The sequence below is a fragment of the Apis laboriosa genome, unplaced genomic scaffold (genome assembly GCF_014066325.1).
Source record: "Apis laboriosa isolate Shangri-la unplaced genomic scaffold, ASM1406632v1 scaffold16_cov148, whole genome shotgun sequence".
Taxonomy (NCBI): domain Eukaryota; kingdom Metazoa; phylum Arthropoda; class Insecta; order Hymenoptera; family Apidae; genus Apis; species Apis laboriosa.
Window position 1 is genome coordinate 2,275,765 of NW_025222129.1, and position 14,855 is coordinate 2,290,619.

General features: G+C 46.6%; 1 protein-coding gene across 5 annotated transcripts; it reads left to right on the top strand.

The window, feature by feature from the left end:
* Window positions 1-1,985: 1,985 nt before the first annotated feature.
* LOC122711280 (ras-interacting protein RIP3-like) lies at window positions 1,986-14,699 on the top strand. 5 transcript variants are annotated; one of them, XR_006346069.1, is made up of 6 exons: window positions 1,986-2,321; window positions 2,728-2,948; window positions 3,110-3,536; window positions 3,882-4,092; window positions 4,205-5,660; window positions 12,709-12,837. XR_006346069.1 is itself a non-coding variant. In XM_043929877.1 (4 exons), exons 2-4 carry the CDS (start codon window positions 12,494-12,496, stop codon window positions 13,733-13,735), a joined length of 987 nt encoding a protein of 328 aa, XP_043785812.1. In that variant the 5' UTR covers window positions 4,435-5,660; window positions 12,489-12,493; the 3' UTR covers window positions 13,736-14,699. The 5 variants fall into 5 exon arrangements, 3 of the variants coding, with proteins under 3 accessions (XP_043785812.1, XP_043785815.1, XP_043785813.1); XR_006346070.1 differs by lacking the exon at window positions 1,986-2,321 and adding an exon at window positions 2,333-2,646; XM_043929877.1 differs by lacking the exons at window positions 1,986-2,321; window positions 2,728-2,948; window positions 3,110-3,536; window positions 3,882-4,092 and adding exons at window positions 12,489-12,577; window positions 13,058-14,699 and having other exon boundaries at window positions 4,435-5,660; window positions 12,709-12,933.
* Window positions 14,700-14,855: the final 156 nt, after the last annotated feature.

Sequence of the window (14,855 nt, forward strand, 5' to 3'; positions counted from 1 at the left end):
TTTTTTTTTTTTTTTTTTTTTTTATCATTTAGTTTTCATTTTCGGCACTTTCGAAATACGTGGTTGCAGGTAACAAAAGATCCGCTTCCGGTACCGATTAGACAGCGATAAAGCTGAGAAGGTACAGAAAGAAACCAGTTTTTAAGGAATGTCATTAAAGAAAATTTTAACGGTGGCCCACCAACACGACATCAAAAATAATTTATGTTGTTCAAATATAAACTTTATTGAAATGTATATCTTTTACAATCTGCGTTCCAAATAATTTAAAGTTTTTGGGGAAACGCGGTTAATTTCTTTCCGTTTTCTTATAACAATTTTCAACCGACGCGACGAATATTATATTCATTTAACGAAAACGTTGATACGAGTCGAGGTCTTTATAACAGTTGTTGCAAATCAATATTTAACATACAACCGACACGCAAGGCCTTTTCAAGATAAAAAAAGGTGTAAAACGATAAAATGAAAACCCTGTGATTAAAAACAGTGGATACTAACTAATTATCTATGTTATTCATTTTGATACAATTTGAATTTCAAATGTTGATTAATAAAAAAGATTTAATTATTTATCGAACTTTGATTCTCGATAAAATTCTACATGTGTATCGTATCTGGAAATGTTGACATGAATTGCTTCATAATGTACCCTTTAATATGCACACGAGTAAACAATGATTGCGTAAACTATTGACAAGTAGGAAAAATGTTGTCTCTAATCGTATAACCTCGTAGTAGAAAATTTATTGATCGAATATAAAATAACTCCAGGTGAACTCGGTGTGAAATTTCCCTTATATTCATAATTTTTTCTTCCATTCGATTTGATTTTTTTTTTTTTCCTATCAATAGTATTATTTGTCCTTAATGAAAAATTTATTTTTTTGAATTATCTTTACAGGTAACAAAAAAAAATAATGAATGTTTTATCTTTATTTACAAAATTCGCATGGCGAAAAGTGGAATTTATTGTTACCTTGGTCGTTATCATGTTATTATCTATCTATAAACGTGTAAAAAGGAATTCACGAAAAAAAATTAAATATCCTTGTAATACGTTTCGTCTAATCGATTCGGCCATTAAGATTAAGAGGACATATTATTGATCACCTCCAAACTCGATAAATACTATTTGCACGAGGAGACAATCAATTTTAAGTTTGGCCTTTAAATAATCACAGAGAAAATTAATATTTAATTTCCCATTGATAAGCTTAATACATCGAAATAAGGACGCGTCCTTCGTTAAATGCATTTTTTTCCCTCGATAACGTTTATTAGATTCAATACGATTGCAAAATGTAGAAAAAAAAAAAATAAAAATAAAATAAAGATAATTCAGGAATAACGTGAAAATACCCGCATCCTTATATCGTTTGATATCATAACACGGTTAACAGAATAAATAATCTTATTCCTATCTATTAAATTAATTTTAAAGAAGCATTGTTCAATTACATTAATGAAAACACTAATATTTCAAACACTCTTATCATCAAACTTTTTTACCATAATAAAAATCATTATGGAATCACGTTTTAAGAAACACCGAGTCCTTATCAGTCCTTTCAGAAAATTAAATATATATATACGAAGAACGGAAGATGGTCTAATCGATTAGAAAGATTAATACAATTTCGGTTGTGATAAATGCGTAAGACGATCCTTGAAAAAAGTATGGTAAATTGGAAAATACGGGCGATCGTGACAGGGTTGACGATTGAATTTCCAAATGCATGATGAGGGAAATACCGTTGGCCATCCTTCGACGAAGGCTTTCGACAATGATCCTTGATCAGATAAGTATATTCCCAATATTCCCTCTGATCGTTCCACGAACGCGCAATGCATGCCCTTTAATAAGAAGAAAAAAGAGGGGGAGGGGAAAAAGAAGGAAAGAAAGGGAAAAACGGAAACGAGAAATCACCGAACAATACCCGGAGCAGATAACAGCACGAAGCGCTTGACGAACACGTAGGTGGGGAATACGAGACACACGATGTGGAATAAATAGTGGCCTGAAATCGAGCGGAATTCAGTCGTGCTGCTGTTGTAACATCGTCGTTGACGTTGTTTATTCACGAAGACCACTGGCGAGTGGATCTCGTGAAAATCGTTTAATCTTATCTGGCGGTATAGGATAAATCGATAAGTAAGCAGGGTGATTCGCACGCACGCCGAGATATTACGCTTCCTCGAACACGCAATAACGCGATCATCGGTGCGACGTCTCGGCCTCTCGTGATCACGGAAGAGATGATAATTGGAGTGTTGCTAATGCTAGCCCCTGTACTTCGGATAAACGCGTTATTACTCGGGTACATACATACAACACATACTTAATCGTTGAGATGCCTTGCGAACAATCAAATTCGTCCGTTCCCTTTGTATTTAATTTAAAGAAGAAACGTAAAAAACGTTTGAATAAAGAATAAATTGGAGACACGTGTCTTCAAAGAGGCAGGATTGGCATAGGCACGTTTCCCTTTTCTTTAAACGGAGAGAGAGAGAGAGGGAGGGAGAGAGGGAGGGAGAAAAAAAAATAATAGAAAGCAAAAAAAGTAAAAAAAAAAAAAGAGAACGCGAATGTTGGCAAGCGCATCCCTGCAACTCCTGAAATACTCGTAAAGCGTTCAAGTTCAGGTCTGAAAATATCTTATCTAATTCGTGTCATTGGCCTCGACTCTCTCGAGTTTCGCTAACACCTCGTTTCTCTTCTGTCAGCTTCGTACCGGGCACCCCCAACGACAACAACAAAACCGAACGGGAGTTCAACGTTTACTGGAACGTGCCCACCTTTATGTGCCATAAATACGGGCTACGCTTCGAAGAAGTATCGGAGAAATATGGTATCCTACAGAACTGGATGGATAAGTTTCGGGGCGAAAAGATCGCGATCCTTTACGACCCTGGAATGTTCCCGGCGTTGCTGAAAGACCCGAACGGTAAACAATAATATATACAAACACACCCACACCCACACACTCACACTCACACACTCACACACACACACATGAGCGTATCAGATTACGAAAAAAATCACAGGGAGGAGGAGGAGGAGGAGGAGAGGAAAGGAAACTGACGAAAAATTTGAAACGTTGTCCAGGGAACGTGGTGGCGAGGAACGGCGGTGTCCCGCAACTGGGCAATCTCACCAAGCATCTCCAAGTATTTCGGGACCACTTGATCAATCAGATCCCGGACAAATGGTTTCCCGGCGTGGGGGTGATCGATTTCGAAAGTTGGAGGCCGATATTCAGACAGAATTGGGCCTCCCTCCAGCCTTATAAGGATCTATCCGTAGACATAGTTCGCCGCGAGCATCCGTTCTGGGACGATCAGAGGGTGGAGCAGGAAGCGAAACGAAGATTCGAGAAATACGGGAAACTTTTTATGGAGGAGACGTTGAAAGCCGCGAAACGGATGAGGCCGTCCGCCAATTGGGGATACTACGCTTACCCTTATTGCTACAATCTGACACCGAAACAACCGAACGCCCAATGCGACCCAACCACCGTGCAGGAAAACGATAAGTACGTAACGAAAAGGAGGAAACTTTTTCCAACTATTATATCCCGATCGCTCGACACCGAAATTCCATACCCGATAAATGAAATTCTCGATCGAGAATTGGACACTCGATTTCGAAAACTTTGCTTCTTTTTTTTCTTTTCTTTTAAAGAAAGATTTATTAAGATTATAACGAGATTACGAATTCTCGGCCGTGAGCGCGTGTACAATGGTCGTGGTTAAGTGGGTCAGTGTCAAGAGTCGTGTTCGTGGTGAAAAATTTTAAACCGTCCCAAAGGGAGTTACAACGGTGTTATCTAATCGGCCCCAGATAAGCCAACCAGAAATCGTTTGCTTCCCCCATTCAGAATGTCATGGCTGTTCGAGTCGGAAGACGTCCTCCTTCCGTCCGTTTACTTGAGATGGAATCTGACGAGCGGCGAAAGAGTCGGCCTGGTCGGTGGCCGCGTGAAGGAGGCGTTGAGAATAGCGAGGCAAATGACGACGAGCGGAAAGAAGAAGGTTCTACCCTATTACTGGTACAAATATCAGGATCGAAGGGAAACGGATTTGAGCAGGGTGAGCGATTTCTCCAAATTTCGTAGAGAAATTTTTTTTAATCGGAAACTTTGAGCGTAACGAGGCGAGCGATTAAAATTCCCCTCGAAAATGAATTTTTTAACCTCCGCAGGCCGACCTCGAGGCAACTTTACGAAAATTAACGGACCTCGGCGCCGATGGGTTTATCATTTGGGGAAGTTCCGACGATATAAACACGAAAGCGAAATGCCTGCAATTCAGGGAATACCTGAACAACGATTTGGGCCCCGTCGTTAAACGAATCGGTCAACTCGCGTTGAACGACAACGCCCCTTCCGTGAGAAGTCGACTCGACGTGAGCGTCGACCAAGTGTGACCAAGCGTGTGTAGCGTCTGGACCGAGCTGGAGCCGGAGCTGGAGCTGGTTCTGCTTCTGAATCGCCGAGCGGATCCAGAGAGAGAAATTGCGCGAATCGTTCTTCGGTTTCTGAATGCTTGTTACGCGACGTACACGCGCGAGGAGGAACTGCGGCCCGACCTTCGAAATGGAAAGATGCTGGAGACGACGCGTGTCGTTGAAACCAAAGACGATTGGTCTAGTCGATACAGTTGGGAGTCGCGATAGTTGCGCGATTCAACGTAGCATCGAGCAACGATCGAAGGGAGGGGAAAGAGAAATATTTATCGTAAATAAATTTGCTGTATCGATTCGATCTTTCCGTTCCATGCGATGATGATGATGATGATGATGATCGTCGTCGTCGTATCTCTCGCCTATCCACCTACTCCCTCCTCGAATTCATCGCACTCGCCTCGACGAGTGGATGATGTTCTCGTGGTGATATTACGAGAGATTGAGAGACGAGAGAGAGAGACGAGAATATATATCGTACGGTCGGTGTCGGGAGGAGCGAGGTAAGAGTATCGAGGAGGAATGGAGCGCACTTGGACACTAGCGTACAAGTTTTACTGGTTCGAGGTGTAAGGCCTCGGGCGATCTCGCTTTTTACAGTACGCGCGACGTCGTCGTTGTAGAGAGGTAGTCAAAGATCTCTCTTGCTTACCGTTGATTCCTCCCCTCTCCATCACGGTTCGGTGAGTGATCCTTTCTCTTTCTGTTTCCACGAGAATACCTGGAGGAACTGGGGGAACGAGAGAGAGAGAGAACGGAACGGGAACGGCGCGGAACCAAACGTACCGAGTAGAAGGAGGAGCTGAAGGAGACTCCGGTGGTGGTGGAGGTGGAGCGAGAGGAGGAGGAGAACGGAACACGAGAGATCGGCAGCACAGTTTCGTGTTCAGCTCAGCTCGGTTCGGCTCAACCTCGTATCGGATCCCCCGTGTTTTTCTAAGGCGAATCGTTGGTCAAATTTCTCTGTCTATCGGATCCCTCCCCCCGTCCCCCTCTCTCTTTCTCGCCTCCGCCCTGCTCGTTTTCGCCGGCCGGCCGAGAAGGGGAGGGTTCCGAGGACCGAGTGAAAAATCGCGCGGAGACGCGCGGAGATCGTCCATTTATCCGCGAATCGGCCTACCGTTTGCCTACCGATTTGCCTTCTTAACGCGCGGCAAATATCCAGAGTGGTGCTTAGTTCGCAACGTACACGGAGGTGAGTGACAGTTTGTTCGGAAAAGCGAAGGCTGGCCGCCGCGCTGCTTAGCCCGCGGCTCGAGATCAGTCGCCAGACAGTTACTGCGCGATGTGCGCGCTGTACGAGAAGAGAGAACGCGCGGAAGAGAATATTATTCCACGATTATTGACGCGAGATCGATGCAACGACGAGAGGTGGAGAGCGACCAAGTGTCCGGTAACGAACGAATCCCCACGATCCGACGACGCGTCGATCTCTTCGTTATCGTCCGTCATATCATGGAGAGGTCATCGAGAGATAGTGGATGGATGGATCGAACGATGGACGTGGAACGGAACGTGGATAATAGGCTCGCGTCGCGGGATCAGCTTTTCCGGTGGTCCGGTGGCCGAGGTGGAGCCGTGGAGAGAAGTTGCTACGATCACCGACCGTCGAGAAGTGGCCGAGGGGACAGGGACTCGGGCAGTTAAATAGTCGAGAAACACCCTATCCGAAACGTTTCGCCCACTAATCCTAATACCAGACCCTATTCTCGAGTTAATGATAGCTCTTCTTAGACGCAACGCTTAACTTTCGAGCTAAACTGTTGCGCGGTAGCCAACACTCGCCATCGGATCCTTCCCTAATGAAGACCTTTTGCGACTTGCCTCGACTCGCCACCATTAGACCGATTTCGCCCAAAAATATCTTCCTCGCCCGCGAAACGTTCTCGCGAGATGATAACGATTCGACCCGCGAACCGATCAACCGAGTTTTGTTGATACTCGGGGGGGACTGGAAACGTTCGTACGAAAATTGGGGATGAAGTGGAATTGGGGAGAGTGGAAAGAAAACTGTATTTGTAATCCCGCGAACAAATCGCACGCCGATCGACGAAGATCGAATCCATTACATCGAAAGGCGTTTACGATTACGACTCGTAAATCGCCGTAGTATCATTAATCAGCCTCTCATTCTCCCGGGAATGGTCCACGGTTAATTGCATCTTACGATTCTTTACGATTCTTTACGACGCTTTACGATTCTTTATTTTTTAAAAGCTACGAGAGGTAAGGCAGAGATTGGACCGCTCGCCAACGCGGCCCCGTGTAATTCGCGCCTTTCGAGTAATTGGAGTGGAGAAAATGTGGCCGGTATCCTTTTAACATCGATATCCCCTCAAACTGTTTCGTCAAGCCGCGCGCGGTTATCTTGCACAAAAAGAATCCACCGGTTGACCGTGACGATCACGCGCGCGCGATATCTCTTTTCCCGTTCTTTTTTAAAAATATATTCGTCGACGAATGCTGGACGACGCTCGTCTCGCAACGTGTAGCTGAGAAAAATCGAAGGTTTTCGGAGGGAGGGGCAAAAGTCCGTGGATACTCGATACTCGATAGTCACGAGGCGAGGATCGCAAAAGCGACGAAAGTAACCGTGTGTCATCTCGCGTGCAACGGATTATTATTATCCATTATCGCGATGAGATCGTTAAAGGAGAAAAGGAAGATTTAGGAAAATTTTCGAGATCGAGATGCTTTTGATCTCTCTCTCTCTCTCTCTCTCTCTCTCTCTCTCTCTCTCTCTCTCTCTCTCTCTCTCTCTCTCTCTCNCTCTCTCTCTCTCTCTCTCTCTCTCTCTCTCTCTCTCTCTCTCTCTCTCCCGATTCGTATCCGTATCCGTTTTTTCGAGGATAGAATCGGTGAAAGGTGGGAAATTGAAACGGAAACGAAACGGAGAGAGAGGTGTGTGGATCGGTACTTTTTCCATCTGGTGGATCGGAAAACGGGAAAGAAATAGGAAGAGAGAACGAAAGAGCTAGTAGCGGGCAGGCTCGAGGAAGACGAAAGGGCCCGTTTTAAAGAGGCGAGCATTAAAAACAACAATGTCATTACATTTTAACGACCTGTTCTTGGGCTCTGCCCTCCCTTTTAAGAACGTTCGTTTGCAGGTATGTGGTCCGCGCTCTCGTGGGGGCTACCACACCGAGACAGAATTCTTAAGGCGGTACGCACACCAGCACTTTCCTCTTTTTGCTCTCCCCTCTCCTCGGCTCAGCGGTCGCGTTTACATCTGCGTGATTCTCTCTTTACGACTCGGCGAGAGAGGGAGGGAGGGAGGGAGGGAGGGAGGGAGGGAGGAAGGAGGAAGAAAAAAAAAAAAAAGAAAGAAGAAAAGGAAAAGGAAGAAAAGAAAAGAAGCTTCGACTCGATCGTTTCGCGCAGCTCGTGCTCGCTCAACTACCACGGAGGTGTTAAGAAATCTCACCGAGTCGGCCGTGTCGTATTTCGAGCGGTCTCTACGACTCTCGTTCGGTTTAATCGGCACGTCTAAAGTTAAACTCGAACTCGGGCGGGCAAACGGTTGGCAACGCTCGATCGAGAGTTGGAAAGCGAGGAACCGCGACGGGCGTGTGTCGAAATTTCGGCGAGCTTAAAATTGCGATCTAATCGAAGGTACGAAGAGGGTGCGAAAGCAGCTTAATCCGACACTGGTCGATGCACAGGGGCCCCCCTTCCACCTCGATTCTCGGGGCCCGTTCCCCCTCTCTCGCCGATTTCTCCCCACGCACTCCGGGCACGCCGTGCAGCTCGCGAAGAATTAGTATGGGCGAGGTAACAAAAGCACGAGGAACAAGCATCGGGGGGTGTGCGCGGCGAGTGGCGGAGAAGGAGGAAGAAAAAAAAGGAGCCGAGATGGCGCCACACGTCCAGCGTGTTTTCGGGGCTTCCTCCGGTGCTGTTGGCAAACTTATTTCTTTTCTTTTTCTTCCGACCCTCCTCCATCCTTTCTCTCGCTCCATCTCGCCCGCCTTCCTCTCGCCCCCTCTCGCTTTTGGCGCGTTCTGCCCTCCCCCCTCCCCCTTTTTTATTTCCCTCCCCTTCCGAACCCTCATCCTGCCGGCCCTCCCTATTAGTTCTCGGCCACGGCACCGTATCGCGAGGGGAAAAAAAGAGGAGAAAAAGGACGGTCGCAAAATGCGAAATTGGGGCTAGACCGAATCGGCAGATAGACAGGGATTTCTCGTTAAAAATGGAAGAAGCGCGTATCGCGAAAATTATACGCCGATCCATCGCGTATTCGATCTTTCGATCGACCTTGGCCGATGCAAGATTTCACGATAGAAGAAAACGTACGATCGTGCGAGGGGGAGGGGGGAGGGGGACGTCTGCGCGTGCGTATCTATCCACTCTTCGCTCTCCGCGCGAACGGGAGAGAAATAGAGAATAGAGAATAGAAAAGAAATAAGAAACGCCGACTCGAGCGATACCGAGCGAGTCATTCTTCCACTTATGGGTATGGCTCGAGACGAAGGCACGTTGGCGAAGGCGATCGTTGCGAGGAGTACGAGTAGTAGTAGTAGCAGCTCTAGTCCTTTGATACCAAGTCCGTTTCTCCGACCTTCCTCTATACCTCTATTCCTCGACGTTACCATTGGTCGAACGACTCGAACCATTTTACTCCTAGCGTTCCTCTTTCTCTCTTTCCCTTCCTCTGCTTACTCTCTTTCCCTCGCCTCGGTCTAAGTACCAACGCGGTGGCACATCGGCAAAGAGATCATGAAAATATCTCGCGTGCCTCGGCCATCAGGGCCGTACGAACTTTGGTTCGATCGCGCTCTCTTCTTCTCTCTCTCTCTCTCTCTCTCTCTCTCTCTCGTCGCATTTTCAAATTTTCACAATTTTCGACGGGCTTCGAGCAACGAAATCTCACGGATTATTTAATAACGATCGGCACACATACGTGTGTGTGCGTGTGTACATATATTCTCGATTGGACAAGTCGAAGCGTTCGCTTCGGTTCGTTTGCCGAACCATAATTCTTCTTCTCTCCGGCCGGAGGAGAGAAAGTCCGAATATGAAATATGAATTCCTATTAGAAGCTTCCTGGAAACGCGGCACGTCACGTCCGCGGGCCGGCTCGTTCTCGTAGGTGTTAAGCTCGGGTCGAACTCGGGTTTTTAATCCCCGTGCTTTTTAAAAGGTCCCGCGGGAAGAGGCGAGCGGATATCGTGGCGTGCACACACGGCTGATCCCGTGGCTCTCTTTGTGGCCGGCCGCCTAGGCTTGGGGGCGCGTCAAATTTGGTTGAAAATCAAATTAATCTCGCGGCTGGGCGCAGGACCCTCTCCCGTCTCTTTCCGCCTCCGCTCCTCGGCCTCGCTCCGTCTCGCCTACGGCCACCGCCAGCCTGTCTTCGTCCCTCGCCCCTCGACGACACGAGCAAATCGAAGGAACGGGACTGGGAGGAAGGTGGAGAAGGAGGTGGAGCGGAGGTCCTCCATGCCACCGACACGGACCTAGAGGCGAGAAGAGAAGGTGGCGCAGCAACAAAGAGCTTTCGACTTCTGGCTGCGACCCGGCCAGGGCCGTATTTATCTCGATCCTTCTCTTTCCACCGTCTCTTTCCACGCGCTCTCCCCCTTCCCCTCTCCCCAATTATTCCTCCATTTACATCTGCAAGTCTCGTTAAATCGCGTTTGCGAGACAGTTGTGGAAGAGTTACGGATCGCGAAGAAAAATGATGATGGATCGGGGGAAAAGAAGTAAACGAAGATCGAATTCGAACGTTGATGTGTTCGGCGTGTTATAGGAGGTGGATCGTGGAGAAAGATCGTCGAGTTTGAGATGAAAGGAGGGGAGGGGCGCAGGTGATCGCGCGCGATCTGTAAATCTTTAAACGTTCGGATTAAGCGTCCGTCCCTGTCGTATCCTACTCGGTCATTCAAATCTCCGCTCGTGGAAATGAGATGGGCGGCCGGACGCCTTGTAGTCGAACGCCTACCCTCCTCGCCATGTACAGGGTGATTCAACAAGAATCCGAGCCGAGAGCTCTAATTTTCGCACGCCTATCATATCTTTAAGCTAATTTGAACTCGATGGTGTCATCGGTTGCTGCGTCCTTCGAGACCTTTCTTCTCTTTCCTTTTTTCTTTTTTTCTTTTTCCCTCTTCTCCTCCCTCCCCCCCCCCCGTGCCAACCTTGACAAATTAAACTTGGAATAATCGTTGCTTAAATCCACGTTGCTTCTTGGAAGTGGAATTGTAAAGAGATGGAAAGAAGAAAGGGAGGGGGAAGGGGGGGCGAGAATAAAGAAGCGATGGAAAGAAGAGAGAGAGAGAGAGAGAGAGAGATTGGTCGGGTCGGAGAAAGAGGACGAAGAAATGGATAAAGAGGAAACCGAGGGTAGAATAAGAAAAGGTCGGTGTGGGATCGAGATTGAAATGCATCGGTGGGGAACGAAAAGTTGATCTCCTCCTGGAAATACCGGCGACCAATTGTTGGTGGAGGGAGACGAGAATTCTTTCCGTTGTCAGGAATTCAACTCGCGAGTCCAACGACAAAGTAAATTCCTGAAGGGCCGGGAGGGATGCACGGAGGTTGGCCCTATGCCCCACGATCCGAAATGGATCCGAGATTTTTCGAGAGGCAAAAAAGGGGCCGAACTCTGGTAATTGGGCCTGCACATCCTTTTACCTCGTCGTTCGTACCACTTGTTCCCGTGTGCTCATCTCGAGAGAGATCAAGAAAGATCGTACGATGAGATTGACGCTTTTTTTCCCCCCCCATCGCCATCGATTCCACCGCCTTTATATATACACACACACGCGCGCGCACACACGCGTACACACGCATACCGTAATTCTTCTTCGTCCCTTTTATCGCGGAATTATTGCTTCATTACCGATCGCCTGGCGGTAAAATAAAACGTGCAAGCTTCACTTTAGCAGCTTACCGTTCGAGTAATCGAACGCTCCTTCGTCCCATCGATTTATTTCTCCTCGATCTCCTCGTCTTCGATTCCACGCGACTCGTGAAAATTGAGATTCGAATCGAAGCTTCGCTCGTCCAACCCCACCATCGTCACCACCGCTTTGCCTCGGCTTTCTCGATCTGACCTTAAAAGAAAGAAAAAAAATGTCGCATACCGCCCCGAACAAATGCATCCCGTATTCAAACCTCGTAGCCTAAATCCACCGGTATTTATGGTCGGGACATCATCACGAGAAAGTCTCGTTTTTCCCCCACGATGTTTGATCCCGCCAGGCCACATGGAATCCCGTTATCTTAAAATCTCGGCGACTTAAAACTCGAGCATCCCGCTCTTCCCCTCCGAATCGGGGAATCAGCCTTAACGATTTATGAATGAACTCGATCTCGTTGTCGTAGCTTCCTTCCTTCCCTCTCTCTCTCTCTCTCTCTCTCTCTCTCTCTCTCTCTCTTTCCATTATATATAAAACCCTTCTGTTTTCCTCGAAGGAGGGAGAAAAAAAAAAAAAAGAGAAAAAGAAAAATATCCATGGTCACGAGTTTTACGAGAGGATCCCTATATAATAACGACGCATCAGCGCCGCGCGTTTTAAACAAAATTCACGCGAGGAACGAACAAATTCACGCGAGGAGAAAAAAAAAAAAGGAAGCAAGGGGCACGAAGAAGCGGCACCACGACAAATCCCGGTGACGTAATTTCAGACGGTCGTCGAACCTGAGACCTCGGCTGAGCCTCGCCACGAGAGAGAGAGAGAGAGAGAGAGAGAGAGAGAGAGAGAGAGAGAGAGAGAGAGAGCGAGAGGCAGAGCGAGGGACTTTCATTCATTCGGGGTGGGGAGCAGCGAATAAACGCGATGCGTGCACACGTGCACACGATCCACGCCGCGGCTCGAATCGTAATCGCGAAATTCCTTCGTTCGATCGTTGCACGCGAACGTGAAAGAGCGAACGATCAGAAAGCGAACGGAGAAAGTCCGTTGTTGGACACTCTCTCTCCGCCTTGGAAACTCTCCTTCTTACCTGGCAACTGATTTATCGGCGACGCCCGTTCACCTGGAAAGATTCGGATACCCTCTCTCTCCCTCTATTGTTTCAGGGATCATGGGATCGACGTGTCATCTGACAGCGGTGATCGCGCTGTTCCTCCTTCGAGCGGCCACTCTACACGCCCATCGTGAGCACAAGGTTTATCGATCGATTTCCGGTTTCGCTCGAACGCTACCTCCTTCTTTCCTTTCCCCTCCCTCCCTCCCCCCCCCCTTCCCCTTTCCCTCGTGGCGCCACGTTTATAACTCGTTGTTATCGTTCGTTTCAAGGTTCACAACATCGTGCTGTATCCTGACAAGCACAGCTGGTGTCAGACTACCCAGATAAAGCAGGTGGTCACGTGGCCCCAGTGCTCCTCCCAGGAATTGGACAACAACGTCTGCGTGGGGGCTTGTTTCTCATACATGGTGCCGCACAGCGAGCCATCCGCCCCCGGTGATCTGATCAGACCTTACTGCGACTCCTGTCAACCGTTGGACAGTGTTTGGCACACGGTAATATATATATAAATATCGATATCCGATATCGGATGTCTCGCTATTTCTTTTTCTTTTCTTTTTTTTTTTTTTTCGTCGAGACTTTGCTCTTAAAAAAGAAAAAAAAAAAACAACAACGCAGGTCACGTTGGACTGCAAGGATGAGACGAACAATCCTATCACGATGCAGAAGAAGGTCCAAATCATCACCAATTGTTCGTGCACCTCGTGCATGGAAACTTCCCGTATCAAGCCGGACTACAACACTCTGCTGCAATCGTTGACAGACGAAAGTTTGGACAAGAACGTGAACGTGGTGCACGAGATGCCCGATCTGTTGGAGAATCCCAACTTGAACTTCTCCAAGAACACGAGCAGGGACGGTGTCCAGGCTAACGAGAGATTCATGCAGAACTTCAAACAGTTGAAAGACTCGGCCAAATTGGGGACGAAAGAGCTGTTCTCCAAGCTGGACGAGGACATCGATTTCGACAAGTTGAGGGAGTTGTTGGACAAATACGGGCAGGAGGAGGAGAAGCAACACTCTCATCAACGCCTCCACCAGCATCAACATCAATCGAGCGGGAAACAGCAGCAGCAACAGCAGCAGCAACAGCAGCAGCAGCAGCAACAACAACAGTCTCAGCATTACACGACCACGATGCTTCGAGGGCCTCATCATTCCATGGTTTTGGACTCGGACGTGAAAGAGAAGATCGACGTGGAACCCCATTATCTTCATCCAGCTGTCGCGGGCCAAGAGATCAGCTATCACGACAACGTGCTAGCTGTTGACAAGGATAAGAAAAAGGATTTCTGAGGGGAGGGGAGGGGTGGAAGACCTGCGTGTTTCGTGATGGAAACGCGTGGGGTATTCGGTGAACGAGATCGATTTCTTTTCCATTATTATTTGTTAAGATTCATTCGTGACCTAGTCCAATCCAGTAGTAAATTGTTCCATTTGATTTGATGGTAAATGAGATTCAGCTCGTTTCGCGTGCTATCGCATATATCTGTAAATAGAAGAGATTCCTCGTTTTATTTTATTTCCGTTCTTATTTTCTTTTATATCTTTGTTGGCAAAAGATAATACTCTCTTTTTTTTTTTTTTTTTTTTTTTTTTTTTTTTTTTTTTTTTTTTTAGTATCGATTATTATCGTCGGGAAACCGAAGTTGGAATTAACGTGCGAAAACCTCGTTAGGATTTAATCATATTTAGGGAAATACGATAAGATGGATGAGTAAAAGATATGGAAAGGAAGAAAAAGGGGAGAGAGAAATTCTAATATATATTTAATTATTATATTAATTAATAACTATTTAATATACTCACGCGTCTAATAAACGAATATTACGTCCGTTCCGGAATTTTAGTTATTAAAATAGCAGGACTGGAAACCATTGTAGATTTAAAGATGTTATATGTCTTGTTGACTGGCTTAAAAAAAAAAAAAAAAAACATATACTTTGTCTCGCAGAGAATAAAACCAAGTCTGTACAATTTTTTCCTCATATGCATCCTCGACCATTCTCCCGCTTTGGAATCGCTTATTCTTCTTCTTCTTCTTAAAAAAAAGCTCGAGTACCGAGCATAAGAGAAATTAAAGGAGGAACGAAAAATCAAAGGAGGAAGAATTATCAGCGAAAAACGAATGCAAAAGAGAAAAGAAATGTGAGACGAATCAAAAGACGAATCGTAACGTAGTAAGTAATGCAATTAGAGATGACATGGTTGAAAGGAATAAATGTAATTGAAAGACGGAATAAAAATTCGTGCAACGTTTCGTTTCGTTCCTTGACGACGTTCCTTTTTCTTCGAAAAAAAAAATTTGTCAAATTTCCATACGCTTACCAAAGAAACCCACTACTCGCCGCTTCTTTCCGTTATCGCTCTCGATCATCGGAGATAAAATCTTGGACACGCTTTATCGATGAATAAA